The sequence below is a fragment of the Mytilus galloprovincialis genome, chromosome 2, assembly GCF_965363235.1.
Source record: "Mytilus galloprovincialis chromosome 2, xbMytGall1.hap1.1, whole genome shotgun sequence".
In the NCBI taxonomy this organism is placed as follows: Eukaryota; Metazoa; Mollusca; class Bivalvia; order Mytilida; family Mytilidae; genus Mytilus; species Mytilus galloprovincialis.
In genome coordinates this window covers 47,522,795-47,540,283 of record NC_134839.1, presented here as the reverse complement: position 1 = coordinate 47,540,283, position 17,489 = coordinate 47,522,795, and the positions used below count along the sequence as shown (strand labels likewise).

The 17,489-nt window shown below is 34.9% G+C and overlaps 1 protein-coding gene across 1 annotated transcript; it reads left to right on the top strand.

Annotated features, from left to right (window-relative positions):
- The first annotated feature begins 230 nt into the window (after window positions 1-230).
- LOC143063717 (uncharacterized) lies at window positions 231-6,244 on the top strand. The gene is made up of 4 exons (XM_076236042.1): window positions 231-902; window positions 2,904-3,092; window positions 4,021-4,160; window positions 4,695-6,244. Exons 2-4 carry the CDS (start codon window positions 2,915-2,917, stop codon window positions 5,043-5,045), a joined length of 669 nt encoding a protein of 222 aa, XP_076092157.1. The 5' UTR covers window positions 231-902; window positions 2,904-2,914; the 3' UTR covers window positions 5,046-6,244.
- The last annotated feature ends 11,245 nt before the right edge of the window (window positions 6,245-17,489 follow it).

The following is a 17,489-nucleotide window of genomic DNA, read 5'->3' as shown; positions in this document are numbered from 1 at the left end:
GATTGCAGTATAAATATATATATGCATCTCCATGTTAAAAATATCAACATTTAAATTTCATATATGTAATAGCATTTTTGTGTCTACTAGTTGAACTGGGCATTTTCAGAAAAGTTAAGTTAAGTTTCCTGATGAAGGGTCATACCCATGAAGATATTGACCAATTATTCTCCAGGTATAGTCATAAGTTATGCATTATGTTTATCTTATCAGTTGAGGTTAGACCAACACAATGATCAAAGTGGATAGGGATTTATACAAGTTGTAATAACATGTTTCCAAATCCACTATGAATAAATATGTTCAAACTAAACCGACATGCTGAAACTGATATTTATCCTGCTAGCTCACAAGGTAACAGTTGGCAGGAAGACATGTCACCTTATCAAGACACATTATTCAGACTCCGGGTCTGCCAGTCTTTGCTCTAACGCCTTAATGCAGCGTGCTTGGTGGAGAGGCAGCAAATACCAATTTTCAAGTATTTGGTTTGATCTGGCCGAGGGTCAACTCAGCAACCTACCGCACTCGAGGTGAGCACACTAACTGTTACACCAAAGAGGCGGTCAAAAATATAAAAATTGAAGTTTTGAAGTATTTATGTTTTAATCAATATTGAGACTCTTCAGAACTAAATAATAAAAAGGGGTTTCTATTTATCTTCAGGTTCTGTTTGGCTCAATAAGAATAATGCCCTTTCCATGGAGGAGTTAATCAAAGGATTTGAAGATTCTTTTACTCCAAATCCTATTTGAGTAGAACAACCTATGGTTTATAACTTCAGCGAATGGATCATGAAATATATCAGTCCAATGAGAAAACATTCACAGCCACATGTATTTTAAATATTTAAAGTAGACAGAAAGGCCAAAATAGTATGCAAACAATGGACAACAGACAAGGTTTGTAGATTCTCATTTAAACAAGTAATAAATACCAAATTTCAGTTGAAAATGAATCAATAATTTCCGTTCAAGGAATTTGTGTAAGCCATATGTAACCTTCATTTGGCTCAAAACTTAATGCATCCATCTGATTTTTTAAATCTAATACCGGTAATTAAGATTGGCAATTAATATTATTGAGTAAAATTTTAAACTGTGTCTTTTGACTAACATTTATTGTAACTAGTTTTAAATAGCTAAATATAACACATACTTAGACAAATAATGCCTTTAAATAATTATGTTATGCTTGAAGCCATGCAAATGATTAAAAACAATATTAACAAGCCATTTCATTATTCAAATAATCGCATTTTATATTAAACAGATATATCATGTTCTTTGGGGTATTTGCAAAAATACCAGTCGAGAGAATGTTAAATTTTGAGAACCACCAAATGTTATCGTTCAAAAACGCATTGATGATCGTGACGTTACAAGCGTCCAGTCGGATAGAGTATTTTTTGGCAAATTCCTCGGCAGAGAGGGTAAAAAAAGGCATATCCTTTTTGCATATACCCCAGCGACGTTAAAAAAATGAATGATTTTCAATTGATAACTGTAAATTGGTGAAAAATACACTGGCTATCAACCAATCAAAACCCAGGATTCTTACATAAAAGAGGGACGAAAGATACCAAAGGGACAGTCAAACTCATAAATCTAAAACAAACTGACAACGCCATGGCTAAAAATGAAAAAGACAAACAGAAAAACAATAGTACACATAACACAACATAGAAAACTAAAGAATAAACAACACGAACCCCACCAAAAACTAGGGGTGATCTCAGGTGCTCCGGAAGGGTAAGCAGATCCTGCTCCACATGCGGCACCCGTCGTGTTGCTTATGTGATTACAAATCCGGTAAATAGTCTAATTCGGTAGGTCAAATTCATGAAAGGGAAGGGGATTGTAGTTACGACGTGAGGAACATATCCGATATCATTTGTGAAATGGTTATTCCATAACGGTCAACCAACTCGTGATGGCGTCCGTAAAATTTACGAAGGGATGATTTCAACTTCACCATTTGGAACTCTTGATTTAATAGCTTCCTTGTGAGCAGTAACCCTCTATCAAGAAAATCATGATAGGAAATGCAAGCACGGGAATATCGTATCATTTGAGAGATATATACCCCGTATGCAGGTGCTGCTGGAATGTTGCTACTTAGAAATGGAAAGTTTACAATTGGAAAGCTGAAATCATCTCTTTTGTCGTAAAGTTTTGTCTTCAACCGACCCTCATTGTCAATTTCTAGATGTAAGTCAAGATATGAAGCTGACTTAACTGTATCTGTAGTATCCTTTATCTCCAATTCGATGGGATAGATGCGTTCCACATAGTCACCAAATTTTGAATTGTTTAGTGAAAGAACGTCATCTATATAGCGGAAAGTAGAGTTAAAGGATATTGCTAACTTCTTATCTTTCTTCCTAAGAAGTTCCTGCATGAAGTCAGCCTCATAATAATAAAGAAACAAGTCAGCAAGTAAAGGGGCACAGTTTGTTCCCATTGGTATGCCGACAGTCTGTTGAAAAACACGTCCTCCGAACGTAACAAATATGTTGTCAATCAAGAAATCAAGCATCTTGATAATATCGGTTTCAGAGAATTTTTTGTTTGAATCAGAGTGATTCTTTACAAAGTAGGATTTATCCCTCCCTAAGACAAGATACTTGTATCTACGTTGGCCATTCTTTTTTATGAAGCAAAGTAATACCAGCTCTTTTAATTTGTCTTTAAGTTTGGAATGTGGAATACTTGTGTAAAGAGTAGAGAAGTCAAATGTTTTAATACTGTTACAAGATGAAAGAGAGTTAGATTGTATGTACTCTAAAAGATCTTTGGAATTTTTAAGTATCCACATCTGATTCACGCCACCTCTAGAATAGGCAGTTTCACAATAACTTACATAAGGTGTAATTATAAAAAAAATCATTGTTTTTTATTCAGGTTTATAACGAATGTGTTGGGTCAATGGTTACTTAATTAATGAAATCCCAAAAGATGCACCCGAGCCAATTTGTCCAATTTATAATGAATTGGACAAAATAAAAGATTCTATAACTTGTGCAAAACAATTCATGAACTCCAGACAGCAAACACAGTGGCAGAATTTTTTCAAAGATAAAGAGGAAGAAGGTAATTTTTTAGTCATTTATCACATATTTGATACAAAAACAATGCAATTTCAATGAGAGAGCCATATCAGCCCTGGTGTGCAAAAGAGCCCTCTTATTTACTTTGAAGAGTCATGTACAATGATGATATCTATGAGATTTGATATATGTATAAAAAAAAAACTGCCATGCATAATACAAATTGAAACTCACAGCATTACAAATGAAATAGAATAATCATTTTGAATCCACATCTTATGATGCATTGGTGGAAACAATACTTCTTGGTAGTTTGTCAGTGAAAACCAGATGTCAAGTGGTGATGGAATTTATTATGGAATTTAAAAAAAAAACGAGAAAAACAAAGATTCAAGAACGAACATATAAAAACAAAGGAAAAGCAAATAAATTGAATAACTAATTTGTCTTTTATTCAATTGTTTTAAATTCTACATTCATGATCAAATTTCATAAGGTAAATATGTGATATATATCATTACACGACATATTCCATATGCTTGCAAAAAGTCATTATATTGGAATAAAATTCAAATTTAATCTATGTCTGGTCAATGTTAAACTTTATACTAAATACAAAATTGTTATCTGTAAACTTCTGAAAAAAGTTAAAAAAAAAAAAAACAACCTGATTATTTCATAGAATTTTCTAAGTCACAGGTCCATGATAAACATGCAGCAAAAAATGTTCCGACTGGAACTAAATATATACTCGATATGTGAAGTGCTAGTAATGATAAAACTGTACAGTTGAAACCAGATTTTATGAATTTCAGGATGTATGTACGAACAGAATGACAGACAGACAGAGTGCATACCTATAATTCCCTTTCAACAAATAAATTGAAATTGCAGGATAAAATCAATGTTAATCCAATCAGCATTCATTCAAACTACATGTATGAATATGAGTTTTATTTTTTATTCTTCAGAATTTGACTTCAAGGCAGAGTCAAACTTTAAACTTTCAGAATTATCTGACTATGTGAAGCAAAAAAGACTTGAAAAATCAAGAAATTACCAGCCAGTTACAATTCCACAAATAGTTACTGATGATAAAGATATGGAACCAGTAAGCATTTAAAGCACTATTAGTAAAATAAGTAGAGTCAATCATAATATTATAAGATTCTGTTCTTTATTGTATACTTTCCTATTCCAAGCTTTAATCATACAATTGGCAAAATCCTGCTATGAAAGAGTGTGTATATACTTAATATGTCTGTATATCAAATGAAATTTACACTGCACTCTTCTGAGATGTACAAAGTCTTAAGAGTTGGTATTTGTGGCTTCTCAACCAAGTATGCAACATTAAGGAGGCTGGGAAATACTGGTCAGAATAATGTGTTAGGGTAAGGTGACATGTCTTCAAAAAAACTGTTACATTGTGTGCTATGCAGGGTTAGTAATCATTTCTTATTATCATGTTCTCCTACTGAATATGCATCTGATGTGATACTGGACGCTAAACAACATTCATCCATCCATCTTGAAAACTAGGTAAAATTACGGATATTGCAGACTACATACCTTTGATATATTATTTAAAAAATACTCAATTTATACTGCTTAATGTTATTAAATTCAATTATTTATTACACAGGTTGTAATTGGAAAACTTACAGCAAATAAAAAATCCAACAACATAAAATCACTAGCACTAGAGGTTGGGCAAAAGGTTCTAGTGGATATTGAAAAATATGCTGATGAATGGCCACAGGTCGGACAGATAATAGAAATTGCAGCTGCATTAATTAAGATTCACTGGTACAAAGGCAGCAAGACAGGACCTTGGTGTCCATGTACCATTCCTGTACCAGGAAAACGAGGAAAAAGAATACCATGGATTGAAGCGATAAGGGCAGAAGAAATATGGAAGAATAATTTCAACTTTACCAACAAAAACTGTTCAACAAAGCAAATAAGATATGCCATTGACAATTATGACAATTAATCAAAAATATTTATGTGGTTCAAATTCCTTGTTATTTAAATATTTTTATCAAAAGAGGGACGAAAGATACCAAAGGGACAGTCAAACTCATAAATCTAAAACAAACTGACAACGCCATGGCTAAAAATGAAAAAGACAAACAGAAAAACAATAGTACACATGACACAACATAGAAAACTAAAGAATAAACAACACGAATCCCACCAAAAACTAGGGGTGATCTCAGGTGTTCCGGAAGGGTAAGCAGATCCTGCTCCACATGTGACACCCGTCGTGTTGCTTATGTGATTACAAATCCGGTAAATAGTCTAATTCGGTAGGTCACATTCATGAAAGGGAAGGGGATTGTAGTTACGACGTAAGGAACATATCCGATATCATTTGTGAAACGGTTATTCAACTTAATATTTGGATAGAAATTCCCCATTGATTTTATTCATAAACTTTTGACAGAAGGTTACTTGAAATCTGTTCTTCTGAAAAAGTCATAGAAAAATATGTCTGACTAGAAAAGTGTACAGTTTTCATTCACATTTAATTTTAATGCTTATCATAAGCAATTTTGCCAAAATAACGTGTAAAATTTGAATGCATTTTTATCTGCCTTTGCTACTGTATCATATGACAATTTCAAAATCATTTAAAATCAGTATCATGAAAGCATGCAAGACAGCTCACTGTGCGGACTCTTTTTTATTTAGTGTGACTTAAATGTTGTTTAAAAGAGGGACGAAAGATACCAAAGGGACAGTCAAACTCATAAATCTAAAACAAACTGACAACGCCATGGCTAAAAATGAAAAAGACAAACAGAAAAACAATAGTACACATGACACAACATAGAAAACTAAAGAATAAACAACACGAACCCCACCAAAAACTAGGGGTGATCTCAGGTGCTCCGGAAGGGTAAGCAGATCCTGCTCCACATGTGGCACATAGTGTTGGATATTTGTATATGTAGTGTTGGTCATAGTTGTTATTTATATTAATTAATATTCATAACATAACAATAAAAGGGTAATCCAAATAGACAAGACATAAAACCAAAAAGTTTTAAGTTTATTTTTGTACAACATTTTTTGTAATACTTATGTTAATTATTAATGTTATTGTAGGTAATGGCTAATGTGTTGTTGCCTGTTTTTTAAGGTGGTACATAACACTACAGGGAGATAACTCTTTAAAAATCAGCTGAACATTTTAAAAATTTAGCTTCTCAATGATCAAAAATAATGTTTTTCAAACTGCTATGATATCCACTGAAAATATTCCCATAAATTGTGTGGTTAAAATTTTTCGAAATTTTTATATGTTTGTCAACAGAGTAAAGTACATCTTTTGTCAAAATTTTATCAAAATTAAACGAGACAAATTTATTATAGTTAAAGTGTTCGGTACCACCTGAAAGAAATTTTAAAATAAAAAAAGATATGTAGTAATTTTTGTTTATTGCTCTGATATCATTTTCTAAAATCAAATAAATGTGACAAGTGCTGTAAAAATAGGAAGGCGATCTACAATAACCCTGTACAACACCATCTTGATTGTGAAATAGCAATACACAATTAGTCTGTTATTTACTGTAATTGGCAAATTTTTTAAACAGAATGAAATATATGCATTATTTTTTTTTCAATAAAAATGTATTTTGGTAATTCATTGTATTATTGAGACACTTTGTACAAATAGCAAATATTTAATTTTGTTTTTGAATATATTGGTCAACTTTAATAGCAATATTTTAACAGAAGATAACTGATATGAAAAAATGTTAAAAATCTTGTCTTTCTTGAAGCTGGAAAGCGAGTTTTAACTTTAATTATTCATCATCTAAAAGCACATTGCTAAAGCTAGCTTCTCATATTTCAAAATTATCTGTTAGATTTCTTGTATTCACAATAATGTATTTTTAAGGATAATTTGTTTAAAATTGGTCAGTTTCGCACAACCTGTAGTTTACTTTAATGAACCCTGGGTTACATTTTTCTTATATTAATGAAAATCATGGTAAAGTATACATTCTTGCAAAATATTAGCAAATTTTATTATACTTCTTATGTAGACCACCAACTCATTGATGTAATTATAGATTATGGTTCTTAATTCCAAATGTTTATTGCAAATACAAATGTTATGCAGTTTTTTTATATCTGGTTTAAAAAACTAACCAGTTAATAAATATATGTAATGATGTTGTATCATTATTACCATGTTATGAATATTTATGAAAAATATGATATTTTTTTATTTTTTTTTTTACTACACAAGAAAATTGTGTGTTTAAAATATGCAAATAAAGTTCTTGTGCTATAAAGTCATTGATATCTGTGTTTATTTTTATATTTCATAAAACTCTGATTAAGGCAGTGAAGATCAATACAAAAAATGGTTTGTTCCTAAATAGTTAATAAGAAGGGGAATAAAAAAACATATGAATATCTTGTATAGACATATTTACACTTGTATGCAAATTAATTCGCCATTAATGAAAAACACACAAGTTCCCGTAAAAAAATGCATCACAATTCAAAAGGTTATTTGGAGACAAATCTGAGGTCATTTGGAGACAAAATTCAGCTGAATACCCAAAGTGTAAATACATATTGTTCTCTATTTATCACTTGAAAGGGATGGGTTTTTTTTGGTACCAGTAGGTTTTAGTAGCTTCAAGTACTTTTTTGGTATGTCATTTCTTGTTATTAGTCAGGTTCTGTAAATGATGCTGTTGACCAAAATGCAGATTTCATGGTTTAAACCTGTTTACATGCAAGCTTTGCCATTTGTTGCTATTACATGTTTACGACTTTCCAAGTTTTACAAAGTTTCAGAGTCATTAATTATATTCCACTGGTATTTCAATTTTTTTTTCAAAAGTATAGTGTTTGAATATAGAAATAAGAAGATATATGATAACCAATGAGACAACTCTCCACCAGAAAACAAAATGAACAGTTTATTACTCATATTTTCATTGTGTATGTTACCTGATAATAATGAAACTCCAAGGGTGTAAGAAAGACAGTGATGCTCTGCTTAATTACTGCTGCCAAACAAAGAAAGATCCATATAGTAACAGACCTAAGACCATTCCAAATTGGTCAATGTGATATTGTAAGGGACCTGGGGTAGGCTTCAATATAATTATATCATTTGGGTAAGTCTCCGTAAAGGTTGCAGCATTAACCAATTTTAAACGTGTATATATAGTTTCTGGATGGTCAGCCATTATGGACCAATTGTGCCTGCCTGTAACAGAGAAATATCTGCCCAGCCACAAGACAACTGACCAAAACGTATAATCTTACTCTTATGAAGTTTAGTGTACCAACACTAAAATGATTAATGAACAGAAGGATCCATTCCTAGTCAGGAAACCAGTCTTTGCTCATTTGGAAATTGTAAGTTGATTTACCATTTACTGGAGATTTCTTTTTCACTAACAATAATGCATAATCCACAGGACTAAAAATTTATTAACACATAAATATAATAATATGGTAAAATACAGGAATAAGATATATTCTTCTAACATTGTTTATATAACTAAGTCACCCTTGACTAAGCCTGGTGATGAAGCATGGATAAATCAGGGTAAGAAAAATCTATATTTAATATTGTGATGGCACATCCAAATTGGGACTGGAACATCTAAATACCTACAATTGGCACATCCATGTAACTAATTATGTCAGGCCGAAAGTAACAGTTTATCCTAGTAAAATCCTAATATATGGTCCCTTGTTAATTATCTATGGTTAGAAAGGTCGATGTGATGGGGAATAACTGCAGGATTACATTATTAACACACTGGGGTAACTGGACAAGGTAGGAACTGACAGCCGGTTTTTATCCTTATTTTCCATTTAAATTCTGTGGGTTGATGTGCTGAGTACAAAATGGTATTAAAATTACAATAAATATTCATACCTCTGCTGTGTTGTTATTTCTTTACGAAAATTATTACTGTTGTCACTTTTAGAATTTGTAGTTACCCGCCACGGCAGCTATTCGCCATATTATGAAAGCGGCGCTCCTTATATAATAAATTTATATGTCACGTGACATGTATTAGCCAACCATAACAATGAAAACAAAAATGGTGGGACAAGTTCAGCCGGGCAATTGCCTGAACTTTCATGAATTTGGAGTTACTTAAGAATTAACAGCTTGCCCGGGTGTGGCGCTTTATTAGCTATGACTTTAAGGAAAGCGGGACTATAGGTTAGAACGTCGTACATTACGTAAATTTTAATCGGGCAAGCAAAACATGGTTTGGGGTAAAGCGCTTTGATACAAAAATGGCGTAATCACATTGTAAACAGGCTTAGTGCAAAAATAACCCAAGGGCGACACATTCATATCATTTAGATACATAATTATAATAGGAAATTGTTAATTGAATTTCATGTTTCCAAGTTTACTGATCTTGCAAAAATACTAATATCTCAAAGAAATACATAGCAGACGAATTCCTAGACGTCTAGACGGTCATGTGACTTTGTTTACATGGCGATCGATTTCGATCAGCTGAGAATCAATAAAATTCTATTTTACTTCTTATCTAAAACATGTAAAGATAATTATTACAAAAATAAAGCAGCAGTTAAACGTGGAAATGGTACGGCTTTTACTTTTATACGATTTTAAGCCCTGTGAAATTTATGAAAAGAAACAACAAACATGACTAACTTTGAACTTCTGAACAAGTTAATAAATTATGAAATATTTCCATTGAAACTATTTCCTGGCTTGCAACAAGAAAAATCATTATATATCTTAACATAACAAAGGGCCTTAGCCAAACATTATCAACAAGAACTTGTAAATTGGCAAAACATAAAAAATAAATGGAAATGTTGATTTCCAAAGATTAAAAAAATGTCAGGGGGGGGGGTACACCCTACACATTACACCCTCCCCACCTTAAAGTGGTGGAATTCTCCCGAATTCAATAAATATTACACTCGTTTCTTGTACAACACAAATAAATGCATACAGTATGATCAGCAATTGTTAAGTAAAGAAAGATATTGCAATTTGTGTTGTCTGTCCATTCGACCTTAAATTGTTACGTGTAGCAAGAATACCTATAGCAGAATACCTATTCAAAGCCTTGAGTTCACTTAATATATCAGACCCAGCTGATATAATCTTACTCATATAACATATGCTAGGCTACTGTATGCCTGATTCGTGCTGCACAAGAAATCCTTATACATACATATATCATAAATGCATTTCATAGAACATCAAATTTCAATATCAAGTAAAATCTACCCCCCATTGTCACATTGATGATTTCATATTCAAGTGTTCATAATCTGTAATCTTCTATAACTTCAGAAACGGACGATATTAGTTTTAGTTTAAAGTCCAAAATAATTGATATAATGTTCCCATATATGCAAATGTAATGTTCAGCAACTTTATATGAATCGAATTTAAACGTCCAAACGTAAGGGAATGCCAGCCTTATCCAAGGCATGGCAAATGTGGTCTGTAGATGTATCGCGACTAGCGCTTGCTTTCTCCAGCATGTCCAACATGAAAGTAGTGGAAAGATCCGGCTTAATCCCATTGGTGGCTATCAATCTTAAATGTTCGTACAGATAAAAACGGTTCTGGTGACATCTTTAATCTTGTTGTGTGGGGATGTTCCTGGCAAAGCTAACATATTTTATTTGTCTAGGAGTCCTGCTCGACTAGGTACAGTAGGGTGATTGGAGACCTGCTCATATTGAAACGCTCGCCGTGCTGGAGGAAACAATGGCATTCCCCCAAGACGTAGCAAGGTAGTTGCACGTTCAACAGGTGTCCGTAGCTCTAAATTTGGAATATCTTGGGTTGTTATTGTCGCCAGCAACTGTTTCGGGGTGGGTATATATGTTGGTCCAGATTGAGAAGGCTTTTCTTGGGTGTACGGTATGGTGGACCTCTTGGGCTTCTTTGCTGGAGGAGGTAAAGATGGCATGGATCCGGTAGATACAGGAGAGTGAGCTGAAATACTGGTGTTAACGGCCGGCGTTGTAGGTGGTGTTGATGGTTTAGATGTTATAGCTGTCACTGGTGTAGAGGATGGTTTTTCTGGTCTCTTGCTGTCGGATGAGGATATTTTTTCAGAGTTCCTTGCTGGAGGTGGTCAAGATGGCCTGGCTGGTGATAATGATCTGGTTGAAATGGGAGAGAGAGCTAAAGAAGTGATGGTAACGACCGGCGTTGTTGGTGGTGTTGATTTCCTTGGGCTTGATGTTACTTGTGTAGAGGATGGTTTTTCAGGTTTCTTAATGACAGATGATGATGATTTCTTTGTGGACTTCTTTGCCGAAATGGTGGATTTAACAATGCTTTTCTTTTTACTGATTACTGGAGTTTTAGATGGAGGATCGAAAAGTTCTGTTGTAGGGACTGCATAAAAATCGGTTTCCAAACGGTGAATACTCTTGATGTACTTCTCTGGCAGTCCTAATAATTTCACGGCCAGCGTTACTCTGTCGCTAAAAGTTTTGCCAAGGAGCTTGTGCTTCCGTCCAGCGGATTGTCTTCCTCCCTGCGGAATGGCCAGCATTCTCCTTGTCAATGCAGACACATACTTGACATCTGCCAGTAATGTGTCTGCAATGGCAAATCATTAGGTCTCTCTCCTAAAGATGGCTTCCACCATGATACTTTGTGGCACCAGTGCCACATAAGTTATGCGCCAGGCCTCAGGTCTTGTAATCTCCATATCAATAGAAGAGGATGAGGCCGCCCGTGTCTCATCCCCAGAATAGACTAGCTGAAATAGTTCCTCTCCTGGAGGCCCATCAAACTTAGTGCCCTCTTTCCATCCTTGCTCCCACTCCTCTGGGGTCCTGTAGGTGTCTTTCGACTTCTTCAGCCATGCCTGCATGGCTTTCTTCAGATCTCTGGCTGAGGGTGAGTAGAAAGCTGTTGGCCTAACTACCTTCCTGTAGCATGCTGGATGTACAGCAAGGTAGTAGGCATTCCCTTCTGATAATACGTCGGGCCTCATGTCCTGCATGGCTGGTTTATGGAATATGTTGCAATGGTCTTTTAATTCCCATACTCTCTTGTACTTTGTGGGTCTGTCCAAACAAAAGGGGCACACCACCTCCATCTTGGAATGAACACTGCTAGCCAAATGAGATTTAAGTTGTTTAGTGGTATCTAACTTTTCGGTACATATCCAGCATTCTTTTTCCATCTGAAAACAGAACATCTTTGTAAGTGTGCTGTCACATTTGATATATATTGTATATTGCATATCTTGTATATAGAAAATTATTATTAATATATTCAACATTGTTCTTTATATTTGTTTTGTAGGTATGAAGATTATGTATTGGTGCTGTAGCTGAAAGATCAGGTTACTCCAGTCTTGTATCCTTGAAACACTTTAGAGATGCACAGCAAAACTTTTTACTCTGGACAGGTGACCATAATATATACATGTAATACATGGACAGTGCGTAATGGACGATATATACACATTAACTCTATATATTATATTATGACAGTACTCAGCACATGAACACTAATTTATTAAATTATTCGGTTAATTATAGGAATTAACAGTCTTGACAGGACACTGACCACATCATCTTAATTCTTAACAAGCAGGTGAATTATTCTATACATGGTTAAACAGCCTTGACACATTTTATAATTTCCAATACCAAATTCAGTTGACGTATCAGTACAAGTCCTTTGCCCGCAAAGGACGTGGCTCACCACTGTGAAACCACAGAGCGACTACCAATTTCATGGATGGCCAGTCTAGTCCCTTGTAGTCCTTTCCAGTTGACGGATCCGCCTCTCGACAATGCGTCCATCACCAAGATTGTAAAAAAACACACATGTTATATATCAAAACATCAATGCGTCCATTGAAGAACCAAAAATAAAAACTGAATACGTCCACACCTGGTTGGTCTAACTTCCTTTTTACACCTCATCATAGGCATGAAATTTACAAGGCACCAAATCATGAGTAACAATAAAATAAATTCAACAATTTATTTAATATATTATCACAACAGTCAAATATTCACAATATATTACATCTTCATTTCATAAAATAATTCACCGACTCATTTGATATGTTGAAGTTTCTTCATCCATACAGGCAGCTTTTGTACCTCATGTGACATTAGTCTATTTACATGGTAGGCCTTTGCCATCTGCTTAGCAGTCTTTTTGACAATATAAGTTGTGTCATCCATACATTTAGTAATAATGTATGGTCCTTTCCATTTAGCACTTAATTTTGAACATACCCCAATTTTCCGGTTTGAGTCATTTAGCCACACTAGTTGTCCTACTTTAAACATCCTTTTCTTGGATTTTACGTCATAATATTTCTTTTGATACTGAACCTTATTTTTCAAATTCTTACGGGCTAATTCATGAACTGTTTGTAATCTATTTTGCAGGTCTATAACAAAGTCTTCTTTGCATGTAGCATAATCTTGGGCTGGGGAAGGCATTGGAATAACGGCTTGTAGTGGAAGAGTTATTACCCTTCCAAAGGTTAGGAAATTGGGTGTAAATCCAGTGGTTGAATGAACTGATGATCTGTAGGCAAGTAAAACTTGAGGCAAATATTCATCCCAAACAGCTTGGTCTTTTGCACAGTACATACTCAACATATTTGTTAAAGTACGGTTAAACTTTTCAACACAGCCATTAGACTGTGGATGAAATGATGTTGATCTGGTTTTGTCAATGCATAACAATTCACACATTCCCTTGAAAGTTTTTGACTCAAAATTTGCTCCTTGATCTGTATGGATCTGCAAGGGGGTACTAATTCATTCACAAAAATCTTAGCCACTGTAGCTGCTTCTTGATCTGGAATTCCATAAGCATCTGTCCATTTAGAAAAACAATCTGTCAAAACCAGACAATATCTGTTACCTTGTCGTGTCTTTGGTAAGGGTCCCAAGATGTCAATTGCAATCCTTTCCATTGGGGCACCAACATTATAATTCCCCAATGGAGCTCTTGAACTTTGTTTTAATACGGGTTTTCTTGATGCACAACTATCACACTTCCTAATATAATCTTGTATGCAGACTTTCATTCGGGGCCAATAAAAGTGCTGTTTAATCTTTTCCATGGTTTTCTTTACACCTAGGTGTCCAGCAGAGGGTATGTCATGGTTATATTTTACAACAGTATCTTTGTAAGACTCAGGTACTACCAGTCTCCAGTGAATTTGTTCCAAATTATCAATCCAATTTACGTATAAAACTCCATTGCAAATTTCAAACCTGTCCCACATGTTCCATAAGGTTTTTAAGTCTGATGACTCATCAGACAGTGAGTTCCATTCTGGTTTGGTCTCTTTATCTTCAAATTTTATAAATAACTGACCTATAATTTTATCTTGTAACTGCTGTTGTCTGATAGTATTTACATCCCACCCTAAAAGTACAAACTGGTTCCTTGTTGGACTGGTGTCTGCTTTACTACGGGTAATTGTTCTAACTGATAATTGTTCTTTTTCTTCAGAGTCTTCATCATAACTGTCGTGGGCATTGTTAACACTCTCTTGTCTTGAACATGAAGCACACGGATTTCTGGAAAGTGCGTCTGCATTTATGTGTTTTAGACCAGGCCGGTGTACAACTGTAAGATCATATGTTCCAAGTTCTTGTAACCACCTTGCAACTTGGCCAGTTAGTGCTTTTAAGTTCCTCATCCAGCTCACAGCAGAATTCTCAGTCCTTATTAAAATGGGTTGTCCATAGAGATAGGAATGGAAGTGGCGAAGGGCACAAACAACAGCCAATAATTCTTTGCGAGTGACACAGTAGCTGTGCTCATGGCTTTGCTCATGTAGGCAATAACTCTTTCTTGTCCTTCCTGCTCTTGGGAAAGTACTGCTCCTAATGCCTTATCACTAGCATCAGTGTCAAGTATAAATTTAGATCCAATTATAGGATATCCTAGGATTGGGGGTGAGGTTAAAACTTCTTTAAGCCTAGTGAAAGCTTCTTCACAGATATCCGTCCAGTTAAAAGCAGCATATTTTTCACAAAGTTTATGTAAGGGTCTGGCTATTTCAGCAAATTTGGAAACAAATCTTCTATAGTAGGAACATAGTCCTAGGAAACTGCGCATTTGTTTCTGGTTCTTAGGCCTGAGCCATTTTTGGACAGCTTCTGTTTTCTCTGGATCTGTCTGAATACCATTTTCAGAGACAATGTGACCTAAAAACTTGACCGTTTTTTTTTTTAAATATACATTTTGAGGGTTTCAGCTTCAATCCTGCATCCAATAATCTTTGGAACATATGTTCAAGTCTTTCGATTGATTCTTGTACTGTAGAGGCCGGGACAATAATATCATCTAGATATAATAAACATTCCTCCCACTGTAACCCACGTAATACACTCTCCATTAATCTCTGAAAACTGTTGGGGGCATTTGCTAACCCAAATGGCATTACAATAAATTGGTATAATCCTTGGCTAGTTGCAAAGGCTGTCTTTTCTTTATCAGATTCTTTCATCTCCAGCTGCCAAAATCCACTATTTAAATCCATACATCCGTAAAAACTGGCTGTGGAAAGAGCATCCAGGCAGTCATCTATTCTTGGAATTGGGTAGGCTATTTTTTCCGTCAGTAGTCCGTTTACGCCACGAAAATCTACACAGAATCGAGTTCCGCCTTGGCCTCCTTTCTTGGCAATTAAAACAACAGGTGAAGACCAGCTACTGGTGGAGGGTTCTATTACTCCTAACTTCAGCATTTTTTGGATCTCATCTTTTTCAATCTGCCTCTTGCCAAAAGGAAGTCTTCTTGGTGGCTGTCTAATTGGTACTGCATTTCCCGTATTTATTTCATGTTGGATTAAATTGGTCCGTCCTATGTCATCTGAAGATTTTGAGAATACATTTTTGTATCTTTTAAGTAGATTAGCAAAATCTGTACTTTCGTTTTCATTCAAATGTATGCAACTTCTTTCCCATAATTCCTTCAAATATTCTGGTAAATTAGATTCTCCTGGATTTTCATCGAGAGAAACCTCTGTACAACAAACAGCAGTACTGTTCTTCTCATAATATGATTCAGTCTCCTAACTTCATTTTTGGATATATCTTGGCATCCGTATCATTAAAATTATGCAAACTAACAACTTTGTTTTCAGTAGAACTTTGTAGAATGGCAGGCAAAATGGATTTATTTTTCTCGTCAAACAGTCGTACAGATGGTTCAATCATCTCTCACTCAATTTTTCACAGAAAGGGATATCCACTGGTATAAACATTCTTGAATTGGCAGGTATGGTGGTTTCTTCTTTGACTTCTACCCGGCACACCATCTGGGTTTCTCCAGCAACCCAACATTGAATGTCTGTTAAACTGGTCTGTAACACCATACGCTGATAATCAATTTTGTTGACATAATGTAACAGGAAGTCTTGTCCAATGATGGCATCTGGACTGATATCACACACTATGATAGTTTGGGGAAATTGTTTACCATTAAAATTCAGGTTCATTATGCTCTGACCATAAGCTATAATAGTATTTCCATTTACATCCTTTATATTTAATCTTGAAGGTTCTAAATTTGGCTTGTTTCTTTCTAAAATTTGGTCAAACATTTTGCAAGCTAACAGTGTAGTAGTAGAGCCAATGTCTACTAGAAATTCAACATGAAGTCCACCAACCTCCCCAACGGCATAAAATCAGTTCTCAAATTTCCCACAAGTTTTCCCCAATTGCCCAATTCTTTTATTACAATTATCATTTATTTCATAATTTTCTTTTCTAGGCCCATTAGATGAGTCGTCCGTCGAAATAGGGCCCTCTACTTTGACGGGTTGTAGTTTTCCTGCTGCTTTCCAGTGTTATTGGATCCATAGTATGGTCTTGATTGGTTGGTTGCGTAACTCATTACTTTCTTCAGCATTGGACAGTCTTTGATGATATGCCTGGGTGATTCACAAATAAAACATTTGTGTTCAAACTTCCCTTGGGATGGTGCATTTGATTTATACATGGTCTGGGGGTAGCTGTAGGGGTGTTATAACTGGTCTGTTCAAGCTTTGCAACTCTGGCATTTAGCTGGTCATCATCTGTAGAAATTTGTCTTACAGCTGTTTTCTTCTTCTCTGTAACTGGTGGTTCTCCTAAAATAGCCTCATATCTTTCAATTACTTGGACTGCATCAGATATAGTTGCACATTCTTTGTCAATACATCTACATTTCATTTCCAGTGACACGGATTTGTACAGTTGGTTAAGGGCAAGAGCTTCTTGGGCACGGGGGTCAAGGTTGGTATAAGCTTTTTGGGAAAGTTGTCTCAATTCATCTCCTAGCATGGCAATGGATTCACATGGCAAACGTTTTCTGGATTCAAACCTTGAGAGCCATCTACTCTGTTGTCTGGTACATCCAAATCTTTGCTGCAATTTTGATACAAGTATA

What these genes read in the sequence shown, in the direction of transcription:
- LOC143063717 (XM_076236042.1), top strand. Translation starts at nt 2,915, where the DNA reads ATGTGTTGGGTCAATGGTTACTTAATTAATGAAATCCCAAAAGATGCA. An exon ending in CAAAGATAAAGAGGAAGAAG is followed by an intron (nt 3,093 to 4,020) that starts GTAATTTTTTAG and finishes TTTATTCTTCAG; the next exon opens with AATTTGACTTCAAGGCAGAG. An exon ending in ATGATAAAGATATGGAACCA is followed by an intron (nt 4,161 to 4,694) that starts GTAAGCATTTAA and finishes TTTATTACACAG; the next exon opens with GTTGTAATTGGAAAACTTAC.